The sequence below is a fragment of the Epinephelus moara genome, chromosome 8 (assembly GCF_006386435.1).
Source record: "Epinephelus moara isolate mb chromosome 8, YSFRI_EMoa_1.0, whole genome shotgun sequence".
Classification (NCBI taxonomy): Eukaryota; Metazoa; Chordata; class Actinopteri; order Perciformes; family Serranidae; genus Epinephelus; species Epinephelus moara.
In genome coordinates this window covers 37,040,319-37,052,358 of record NC_065513.1, presented here as the reverse complement: position 1 = coordinate 37,052,358, position 12,040 = coordinate 37,040,319, and the positions used below count along the sequence as shown (strand labels likewise).

At 41.5% G+C, this 12,040-nt stretch overlaps 1 protein-coding gene and 3 non-coding genes across 4 annotated transcripts in view; all 4 read right to left on the bottom strand.

Annotated features, from left to right (window-relative positions):
- The window catches only part of srrm4 (serine/arginine repetitive matrix 4), a 100,516-nt gene that overhangs the window by 12,991 nt on the left and 75,485 nt on the right, over positions 1-12,040 (bottom strand). The window contains exons 3-7 of the mRNA XM_050051853.1: positions 7,125-7,208; positions 6,893-6,973; positions 6,780-6,806; positions 6,441-6,491; positions 1,947-2,030 (exon numbers count right to left, since the gene is read on the bottom strand). Coding sequence (XP_049907810.1) covers positions 1,947-2,030; positions 6,441-6,491; positions 6,780-6,806; positions 6,893-6,973; positions 7,125-7,208 — 327 coding nt within the window. The remainder of the gene's footprint in view (positions 1-1,946; positions 2,031-6,440; positions 6,492-6,779; positions 6,807-6,892; positions 6,974-7,124; positions 7,209-12,040) is intronic.
- trnal-cag (transfer RNA leucine (anticodon CAG)) lies at positions 6,234-6,316 on the bottom strand. Its single transcript has one exon. It is a non-coding gene; the product is annotated as a tRNA-Leu (tRNA).
- Positions 9,187-9,269, bottom strand: trnal-cag (transfer RNA leucine (anticodon CAG)). The gene has a single exon. It is a non-coding gene; the product is annotated as a tRNA-Leu (tRNA).
- trnal-cag (transfer RNA leucine (anticodon CAG)) lies at positions 9,854-9,936 on the bottom strand. Its single transcript has one exon. It is a non-coding gene; the product is annotated as a tRNA-Leu (tRNA).

Here is a 12,040-nt window from a genome sequence, read left to right as displayed (position 1 = left end):
GTGGCGCTATAACAACAGAAAAATGCTTAAAAATGGCTAAAATGCGACCGATCGCTGTGGCTGAATGTTTGTTTTTTTTCCCTAATTTTTGGTGTGACTAAGTCATGGTATGGTATGCTGTACATAATCATGGAAACTGTCAGTGTGTCATTCTGTCAGTCAGTCATTCTGTCTGTCCCACGTTTTTCTACTCACTGACGTGGTCAATCTATGTGAAACTGCACATAGGCATTGAGGATTGGCATAGGTAGAAGGTGACAAAGCCACCAGTGGATATGGACTAGTCTTTAAATATCCCATGGAGAGAGACTCTCACTGCAGCCTGATTTATTTTGTTCTGAAAATGTTGGCGTGCAGCCTCGTTCTGTGGATGATAAACACGGTGCAGACTGATAAAGGAGGAAATACAGTGAGTGCTGGACGGAGCAGCACATTTAAGGGTATGGTTTGCAGTGGAAGCCCAAGCTCTAGGTACCATGTCTGAAGGGTTACTTTTGGTTTCAAAGGCTCCTGAAAGTGTTGGTGGAAAGGTGGCTTCAGAGCTTCTGGCTCAGTGGAGCAGCCGATGGGAACTGTAAGGTTCCCCTGTGTAACTCCTCATTTGGAAAAACAGCTTTTTCTGTCCGTGGAATTCTTTACCTACAGAACTCAAACTGGATCCTGATTTCGGTCACTTTAAACTCAAACTGACACCATTTTTGAAGAGGAATCAGTTCTGCAGCCATGAATAATTTGGTGTTTCCTATTCTATGGTGCTAATTATGTATTGCAGTTTGTGTCTTGTATCGTTCTGTCTGTATTTTGAGTGCTGTGCTGTAAGCTCTCAGGCTATAAATGCTGTGGTGTGTGGCATTTATGTATGCTACATACTTGTAAAGGTTCAGTGTGTAAGATTTAGGGGGATTTATTGGTATACAGAGGTGAGGACTGCACATTGCAACCAGGTGAAACTTCTCCAGGTTAGAGTTCCTTCAGTGTTCATTGTTCAGAAAGTTTTAACCAGGAGCTGAATCCTCTACTGAGGAGACTGAGGTCTCTTCCTCTCCTGCAGATGGGTTTCTAAGTGCAGGGGTTGACACGAAGACGCGAAAACGCCAGTGGCCCTATCTAGAGCCAGCGCTTGGTTTGTCCATTGTAGGCTACAGTAGAAACATGGCGGTGCAACATGGCAATCTCCACAAATGGGGACCCGTTACCTGTGTAGATATAAACGGCTCTTTCTAAGGTAACAAAAACACAACAATTCTTATTTTCAGGTGATTATACACAAAAGAAAAGATACTTATTATATTATATTCCATGTCTGCCAATATATCCCCTTAAATCCTACACACTGGACCTTTTAATTATAATTTCCTCTGCTTAATATCCCAAGGAAACTCATGGCAACGAGTAAGTGATGAAGAACTGCACACAGACTTAAAATGGTCATTTCAGAATATCTTCAGATTACTTTAGTTTGAAAACTGGACCTCACTTTGAGTTCAAACTGAAGTGGATTTTGTCATGAGTCAAAATACACTTATTGAGCTGTCCCTGATGATGCCATTCTGACTCTACATTCTGTATTCAGCTGTGATCAATGATTATTAATGGATTAATTATCACCAAATGAAGTGTCCAGTTATCCCAGTAGCTACTACAGATCATCACGCCATCAACCCTGCTCAGTATAATCCATAAAAACTGTGATAAACAACATCCTTCATCTTTCAGGATTTTGCAATACGTCATTATAATTGAGTGCATCGATCTGTGGAGTGAATATGGGGCCACTTCCTGTGAAGCTGTGATAAGGGCTGGTCGTGCCTGAGATCAGGAAGTCACCTCTGCCTTATCAGTCATCGCTGTGGTGTGACCAGGAACTCGGCAGACACCTCGAGCTGATAAGATAAACTGAGGGAGTGAGGAGGGGTGAGGAGGAGGGGGGAGAGATGGGCTCCTACCTGTCCTCTGTGGAAGATTGGTAAGAAGAACTGTCCGAGTCTGACCTCCGATAGCGCCGCCTCCGCCGTGAGTGAGTCCGTGAACTGAAGGGGGTGATGAGGAGACACAAGTGGATAAAGAGCTAAGAAAACTGTGAATAACCAGTTGACAGGATTTACCTGAATTTTTTTTTGATTAGTTAGTAGTTTATGTAATTTACCATGCATAAATTCCAGCTTCACAAATGTAAGGTTTGCTTCTACTTGTTCTAGTCTACGGTAAATTGATTACATCTGTAGTTTGTTCATATTGTTCTATACCCATAAGGGTGGGCGGGTAAATTAAAGGTGTAGTTGGTAATTTAAAAAAACAAAAAACAAAAAACTTTTGTTTTATTTGCTGAAACTCACTGTCAACACACTAATACATGAGACAGACAATCTGTGAAAAAAACCTGCTCCCCCTCGTCATCATTGCAATTCTAAATGCAAGTCAACAGATATCTGCATATAAATGCAAAGCTAGAAAATGCTAACTTGTCGTCAAACAATAGCCATTGACTTCCAAGCAGGGTTGGGTATCTTTGGGTATTTTTATTTCTTGATACCGGTGCTAAAACGATACTTAAGGATACAATGCCTGAACCAATACTTAAAAAAATAAAAATAAATAACGGTCAGCAACATGACAGCTTTTGTTATTTTCTGTAAAAGCAAAGTCGAAGTTGAACTATGTACTGTATTTACTTTCAACAATTCAAAGTATACTTACATACACAAATATAGATAAATACAAGACACTGTCAAGAATTTCACATAGAAAATAATATTATATAGATAATTTAACACTAAAGAACAGTTACAGTACTAATAACAGCAAAATAATCTTAAGCGATGATCAGTAATTGTCTCCTTAACCCAGGAGAGACTCAGCAGCCAAACATCTCTCCAGTATCTGTTGAAGAGCTGCTGAGATTGTCACTACAATGAGAACAGATGGTCCACCTTAACAGTCCACCTTAAATGAGCCTAATCAGGTTTCAATGGGAGGCTAACTCCGCTCGCTAACTTAAGGGCTAACCAGCTTCACTTTAAGCAAGTGGGAAGCAAGACATGGGAACTTGACTTGGATCTTGAGGAGTTGTTCACTGACAAATAGCCGAAACTGTGCACACACTGCACTGTTTCACTCCGGTTGCCACATGTCACTGTCACTTCCAAAATGATGCACTGAAATCTGCATTGTGCTTCAGTTGGTTAGGTACCGGTTGTCTAAAAACTGGTGGCACACTGTGTTTCGTTACTCAACACTAGTTCCGAGGTGACATTTTGGTTTGAACTTCGAGTTTTAAACATCAAAATCTGATCAGTTCATCATTGCCTCCAAGTGGACGTTTGTGCCAAATTTAAGGAAATCCTTGAAGGTGTTTTTGAGATACCACATTCATGAGAATTTTCCCATTGGACTTGGACTAGCAATGATGCTGCTTTCCCAGACGTCAGCAATTGAATTTCTAATAAATTCGAAAAGGTCTGGGGTTGCACTCACTGACGTTTTCCCTGTTTGGGACGTCATCTTCTTACAGGGTGTCTACAGATAAAACGAAGTTATATTTACCACTTTTATATATATAAATTATACTTATAAATTTTGTCAAATCTCACCGCTGTCATAAATGCTATTTATTAATGCAATTCCTTGGTCAGTCCAAAAATTGTAAACAGTCATTAGGTCTGTAAGGCTGGAGACATTTTCGCAGTAATGTGACCGAAAATATTTAAGACCTATCAAATCTGAATTTAGACATTTTAAGACTTTTTTAAGACCTGCAGACACCCTGTCTTACATAGCTAGCTAGCTACCTTGGTATACCCACAAAAAAATAAAATAAAATAATAAAAAATTGCTGCAGAAAAATGGCAACAAGTGTGGATGAGATCGGCAGCTGTACAGATTGCTCTAAGTCTACAACTGGGAAAATAAAATCTGCACACAAGACATAATAAATTACAATTATCCTTCAACTAGTTATTCTATGACTCCAGATAGCAGATCTGTTTCCACCGACACTATGAACAGACTGTTTTAAGATAAAAAGAATCTTTATTTACAGCCCTGTAGAGCACATATGTAAATTTGCTGGCATTGCAAACTGTTGGGATCCTATTTTTTTCTGATGAATATGAAATATATACTTGATTTATTTGAAGAATAGGAGAGCGCACCAGAGAAGCGAGAGTATAAAGGAACAGTGAAGGCATGAAGAGCACAAAGGAGAGAGGGAGTAGAGAGTTGAAGTGAGCTGGAAAGCAGTGGTTTCTGTTGTAGTAAGCAGCAACTGAACTTGGCTCTGTGCTTACAAACAACGGCCGCTCATCCAAAGTCGAATTATAAAATGTTGCAAGATCACAGCATGAAATTGGTTTCTCTTACCCTCTTTCACCCCCTTTTTTCCCCTCTCTTTGTGGCTCAAGCTTTCAATCGGTTTTCCTCTTTTATGAGGTTTTTTTTTCACGCTTTGCTCAGAAAAAATAAAAGCCTGCACGTTTCTGTATTCACCCATCGTGTCCCTACATGAGAGCACTTTGGAGGATGCTCTCTCTTTCTTCCTCAGCCATGGCTGGAAGGGCTTACCAATGGGGGAGCAAGAGGAGGTGGAGCAGGGGGTCAAAAAAGTTGTGTAGGATTTGGAGAGTACATGATGCTGATGCAGCAATAGCAGATTTTTTTTAACAGTTTTCAATAGTGGTGTTCAAGTATCGAAAAATGACAGCTGAAAGACATTTTAATTAGAAGCACTGAAGAAACAGTCCCTATGAGAACATATTACTGTGTGTTTTGTTGATTTTAAGTGTCATTTTTCTTTAAAAGATTTTTTTATTTGGCTCTTTTGCCTTTATTGGATGGGACAGACAGATCTGAAAAGGGGGACAGAGAGAGGGGACGACATGCAGCAAAGGCCTGCGGACTTGGGGTCAGGATTCAACATGGCGCGTGTAGTATAGAATAACTGTAGAGTGTAGAATAAACACTAGCCCTTTTTAAACAGGAATTGTGCAAATTTGCAGGAAAGCCCAATCAGTCTTTTTTCAGCATTGGCAGTATAAAAACAAAATCAGGGAGTGCGGCAAAATGCCGCCTGCCTACGTTTGTTTATACAGAATGTGCCTTTTTCGGGGCAATGGGGGGCGTGAGCAAGTAACAAAACATGTTTTGTTTTGTTACAACAACACGCTGAGCTGAAACATGTAGCTCAGCATGTGACGTAAACAGTGACGTGGGAGGGAAGCCGCAGCTGGTCAGTCCTTACAGTGACGTGGGAGGGAAGCCGCAGCTGGTCAGTCCTTCGGCGATTCTCTCGTAAGTTGGCCCGTCCTTCACTGTCCACGTCATCTGACGGTTAATGGCCTCTTCGTTTGCGAGGGCAAGGAGGGTGCGCAATTTCTTGTCTCCCCAGTTGCTCATCTTTACAGTGTCTGTCAGGTTTGCGTTTCCCTCTTGCTACTAGCTGCTCATTCCTTATATCAGCTGTTTCCTGTTAGTCCACCGCCAGTGGGTCGCACGTGCAGCGACAAGTCTTCAACAGTCCCTCCCGTGGCGGAAGGGTGCCTCGTTCTTTTTAAACCAAAAAGGTTCCGCCAATATGACTACGAGGTGGAAATTTGGGCACCTCAGATCAACTGGCCAATCCGGCGCTGTGTGTGTCTAAACGCTCGCAGCTTGCCGGCAAAACGGCCCAACATTCGCCAAAAATCTGGCAGTGTAAAAGGGGCTACTGAGGCAGTGGCGTCCAGACTTTTTTGAATGAATGCCAGATTAGATACTGTGAACATACCAGTTGCTTCTTGCATCATATGGGTTATTTAAGACAAAAAATATATGAATACATTTTGTTTGTAATTATTCAACTTTCCACTGCTCCTGAAAGCAGCAGCCCTCGCTGTCGACTTCCTGCTTCTTTGCTGTGGTCATGTCTGCTACCTAACAGGAAGTGTCTGCTGTTGGGTAACCATTCGTTTCCTTGTTTACCGTCTGTCTGTGAGAACACATTAGTTCTGTGTGCTCAGTACCTACTTGTGCATGTCAACAAACTGTATGATAGTCCTGCCATCATAATCTTGTGACCTTGCTTACGTAACCACTTTGTGTGGCAAGCCATATCAGCGTATTTTGAGGGACAAGCTACAGGCCATTTACAAGTGGCCCACAAGCAACGTTTTGGACTTTGGACATGCCTGCAGTAAGGGGCAGATATGAATGCGCTAACATATTTGAACTGTGTGAGATATATGCTGAGAAAAGTCATCTGTCAGAAGTGGGATTCGAACCCACGCCTCCAGGGGAGACTGCGACCTGAACGCAGCGCCTTAGACCGCTCGGCCATCCTGACATATATGTAACACCATGCCAACAGTTTCATATTACTAACTGGTGAGTGACTGCTTACAGCTGGGCAAACAGCTCCTACAGGCTGCAGTAACAGCAACATGACTCTGCTGGGTGAGAACACTGACCTTTTCTTGTGTTTGCGCTCATCCTTCCTCTTATGTTTTAAACTTGAAGAGCTGGTGGGATGAAAGAGAATAGAATCATGAGCGAGGCGTATTAAGCCTGCACATACAGCCTGCTGTCTTACTGATACATAAAGGGCACTGGCTTTCAAGTTGGAAATCTTACAGAAAGCAGAAGCTAAATGTTTACCACATTTAAGACAGAAAGTTTTGCAGGTGAGAACTGTTTGCCTTTAAAGTTTGCTCTTTTAATTCAATATTTTACCCTTCAGAAACTGCACACACACAGCCATGAGATATGCTCAAGTGATGCATAAAATCTTGCAATAATAACACACATACCTGTGTTTTGACTTTTTGGAGGTATACCTGAAAAAGGGAGAAAAAGTATAATTTCAGTCACCTAAAAATAAATGTGCTATTTTGCCAATATTGTGGTAGTAAGCGAGAACTACCTATGCCGCTTGCTTTTCTTGGAGCTTTTCTTCTTCTTCTTTTTCTTCTTCCTCAGAGGCGACAGGCTGTAGGAAGGAGACCTAAAACCAGACCACAAATAAACATGAACTCTTGAGAGTACCAGGCATGCTCACGTACACTTCTCTCAATTTATTTATTTATTTCAGAAAACACGACAAAGATGTCCAACACCACACCTCGCTGCAGAGTCATCTCATTTTGGGAACTGACCTTTTCCTTTTCCTCTTGCGTTCGGACTTTCTCTTCTTCTTCTTCCCCTTGGGCCGAGGGGAGAGTTCCTCATCGAAGGAGGGGCTGCAAGCAAGAGACAGAGCAGAGGGGACACTCCTGTATTAATTCCAGTGATGGGGTATGAAATGTGAAGTCTCAGCAGCAAGAGTTACAGCTTCTGAATCCTAATGTCTGGACTTTTGGAATTTGATTTACAGTATATACCAAGTCTGCTGAATTTGAGTGTTGAAGATGTTAGTCCACCCAAAAAGAAGAAAAAAAAAAAAGTTAGGTTCTCGCTTACCTCTAGTATTATCTAGTCATGCAGACAGTGCTAGGATTATATGCCCAATTTGCCCACATCAATACTATGGAGTTAAATGGAATCTCAACAGCCCAGTATCCCTAGAAATTAGTCCACACTGGACAATTCTGCAGTTCACAGTTTACATCCAGTGCCAACAATCAGTACCAGCCTGGGAAGTTGCCTGTCCTTTATCGTGAAATGTAAAGTAAGGGTTGCTAGTTAGGGTGGGGAAATAGTGTACAATATAATGTTACCTCTTTACTAACTTCAACCACGAGCCTTCACTGACCTTAACCACATTGTAGTCACCATGTGCAAATTTTGCAGAAAGTGGCAATTTTTTAAAACATTGGCATTTGACTGAAACTAGAATTAATGCCCTGTGAACCAGTCAAGTTGCAGTTTACATGCATATTTGTCTATGTTCATACATAGCCATGAAAGTACACAATGCTTCAAATATGATACAATTGACATTTTGGATAAAAAATGTCATCACTTAATCATTCAATATTTTACTGGACATTTGTGTGAAATGTTGTCATGACTGGCGTATGAATTCTTGAGTCGAGTGGCCAAGATGGTTATGGTTTTTGAGATCACAGTGAACTTTGAGCTTTGACCACCAAAATCGAATTAGTTAATCGCTGAGTTCAAGTGGAACAAGTCCCTCAAGGTGTTCTTGAGATATCACGTTCACAAGAATGAGACAGACAAGGTCACAGTGTCCAGGACCTTCGGCCGCCAAAATCAAATCAGTTCATCCTTGAGTCCAAGATGATGTTTGTGACAAATCTGATGAAATTCCCTCAAGGTGCATTTACGTAAATCGGACATATGGACAACACAAAAACACAATGCCTCTGGCCATGGCTGCTGCCGGTGCAGACACATAAAAAAAAATAAAACAAACGTCACTGAACATAACCCAGGTTTTGCAGAACTGTCCAATTCTGACATGCTTGTCTGGCAACAGGGTTTCAATGGTTGTGCTCAAAGTATCTGAAAGATGTCTACAGTGGAACGACTGAAGAAACAGTGCCCATGAAAACAGAAGACAGCGTGTTTTGTTGATTTTCAGCGTAGTTTTTCAGTCCTGTGAGCACCACAAACTAAATTCTATTCACCTCCACTGTTTTGTATTGCAAGCCAAAATCTTTGAGACAGACTCCTCAGATCGTGGGCGGAAAAAAAAAATCTAACATCACAAGATAAAATAAATCATAAAAAGTCCTAAAAACATAGAAATGTAAAATTATAAATCATAAAATGTAGTAAGATTTTGAGAGTTTTAGACCTGTATCAGGAAGTCAGAGTTAGTTTAAGACGAAAGTGAGCAGATACATTTTTAACTTTCTTTTAAAAATATTCAGCAAGCTAGCTTCCCTGATATTTACAGTTACTGTGTTCCAGAGTTTTGGGGTGTAAATGACAAAGGCTGCATCCCCAAACTTCTGCAGGCTGGGCTGTGTGTTTCTCATGTGGGGCTTTGTATACAAGGAGGAGGAGCTTAAAATCAAAATCTAAATGTAACAGGAAGCCAGTGCAGAGCAGCTCAGAGTGGCCTGATGTGCTCTCTCATCTTGGTTTTGGTTGATAGCCAAGCTGCAGAGTTTTGAACATGACTTGATTATATTAGCTTCAACTATAGTGTCACTGCCCAGAGCGTTGTACTGAGACAATGAAGTGCAATTTTGCATCTAAACAGAGGTGAGGAAAGCATGTATAGTGATAATTATGCTGAGAAAAGTCATTTGTCAGAAGTGGGATTCGAACCCACGCCTCCAGGGGAGACTGCGACCTGAACGCAGCGCCTTAGACCGCTCGGCCATCCTGACTTTCTGCATACCATAGCTACAGTTTCCAATTACTAACCAGTGAGTGGCTGCCTTCAGCCGTGTGTTCAGCACCTACATGCTGCATCAACAGCAACATTAACACATGATTATGCTGTGTAGGAACTGTGTGACAAGGTAGTGTGTTCCATAGTTTTGGGGCGTAGTTGACAAAGGCTGCATTCCCGATCTTCTTCAAGCTGTTGCTGGGACCCTCCAATAAACCAGCAGCAGATGATCGCAGTGTTCTTGGAGGCAAATAGTTAACAAGGGAATTCGCAATGTAGCTTGGTCCCAGCCCATGTAGGGCTTTGTATACAAGGAGGAGGAGCTTGAAATCAAAATCTAAATGTAACAGGAAGCCAGTGCAGAGCAGCTCAGAGTGGCCTGATGTGCTCTCTCCCCTTGGTTCTGGTTTGTGGCCAAGCTGCAGAGTTTTGAATATGACTAGATTATATTAGCTTCAACTACGTCACTGCCCAGAGAGCAAGTACTGAGACAACGAATTGAGATTCAGCATCTCAACAGAGGTGAGGAAAGCATATCACATATGATGGAATGTGATATTTCTGCTGAGAAAATTCATCTGTCAGAAGTGGGATTCGAACCCACGCCTCCAGGGGAGACTGCGACCTGAACGCAGCGCCTTAGACCGCTCGGCCATCCTGACATTATGCAATACTGGCTCCACAGTTTCACATTACTAACCAGTGAGTGGCTGCCTTCAGCTGTGTGTTCAGCACCTGCAGGCTGCATCAACAGCAACATTAACACATGTTCTGCCGTGTAGGAACTGTGTGACATGTTCTTCACCCACTTTCATCATGTGACAACACAGAATAAGTGTGTTGTCTGCTGTTGTCGTTGTTTTCTCTGTGCATTTTAATGCCAAGTGTGAAACTCTCACCATAAAAGTGTTTTCTCCCTAAATTCTTTGCAGACAAATAACCCTGACAGAATGGGTGGGGTAAAATAATCCACATGACTCATCGCTGGCATCACATAACTGCACATAGATGCATCCTGATTCACTCTCACAACACACACAGGCAAGATTATCCGTGAACCAAATGTCCCATACGAGATGATCCCATCACAACAGGATGAAGAAATCCTATTGAGACTGGTTTAAAGTACAAAACAGATCGCATGCCAGTGAGCTTTACTGAAGTCTGATGACAACATGGCCTCACTCAGAGGGGAGATTGATCTGTGATACATGGTGTCCACTGCAAGCACCCAGAACTAACTTCACCAGTTATGTCAGGGAATGCTTCCTATTAAGCCTTGGAATCTGTATTCTGCATTTCTATTGGCTGTTGACTCAGAGGCAAGTGTGGCTGTCCCTTATCCTTTGTTCCTTTTTCTTTTTTTCTCAAACAAATTAATAATCATTGATCACTGATGATTCTTTGGTTCTGTCAGTCTTATTCATGATCCCACGTGACTGTCGATGAGACTTTTTAAAATGGTCAAAATTGTTACAGTCAAAGCCGAGCTTATCCTGACCTTTATTCTGACAAAAAAATGGATTCTACATTAAAATTTATTAACGAGCATCTTATTTTAGACCCTGCCTGCCTGGGAAATACCTGTGTCTTTCTCACCTCTAATTTGTAATGCAGGATTCCTACGAAGAATTTGTAGGAAGGACAATATGGCTGTAAATTTGAATTTTAAGTATTTTTTCTGGAGGAGGACGCAGAACTTCCACTAATTTCTGTCATTAAGCTGGTGTGTAGACTCAAGGGCAGTTTCTGTAGACGCTAATGCTAATGAATACCACTGCAGTGCCCGTTCAAGACATGCCGGTTTGGAACCAGCCTGTGGTATCACTGCTTCCAGCTTTCTCCAGAACAACTTCACACTCGTCACTGTGCTTCTTCGCATCCTGAGCACACACACCATCATGATGTTTAGATATGAAAAATATTGAATTATGTTGCTATTTCAACTCACTATACAGTGAAATAGGAAACAAAAGGCTCCCAAAGTGCATTGCAACTGAATGGTATATTACTTCTACTAAAGACGAAAACACTGTAGTACTACATTTAGCCTACATGACACAGACATGCTACAGGTTTCATTGCAGATTAAGACTGAATTCACAAAATATAACAATTCAAATATGACACATTATTATTCATAAAACTATCCAGCATCATATTAGAATTCAAAGCTCCACCTTGAACAGATGTTAAGTGAAGTTAAGTCCATGGTGCTGATAATTCCTCTCTTTCAGGCTTCACTTTAAGTCCAAACTGGTAGAAAAAGAATTCCGCACACTTACATCTATGAAGTGTTTCACTTTATTGCTGAGCTTTCAGCCTATTTGACCTTCATTAGAGCATACATAAGGCAACAATGGACAGGCATGTAAAAGTACCCAATCTCAGTCTCATCACTGACAGTATGCAACACACCTGTGCACAACCCTGGTGGTAGAAACTCCTTTTTCTACCAGTCTGGACTTATTGATGGTTCCAGCACCTTGCCAAGACCAAGCCGGGGTTAAGTGGTGGTTGTTTTGCATCACAGGCTTCACTTAAAGTAAAAATTTGATTGTAGGACATTTACAATACAGAATTAATAGTTTTACTATTAATAGTGAACTAGTCCATACCCAGTGGTAGCTTTGTCACCTTCTACCTATGCCAATCCTCAATGCCTATGTGCAGTTTCACATAGATTGACCACGTCAGTGAGTAGAAAAACGTGGGACAGACAGAATGACTGACTGACAGAATGACACACTGACAGTTTCTGTGATT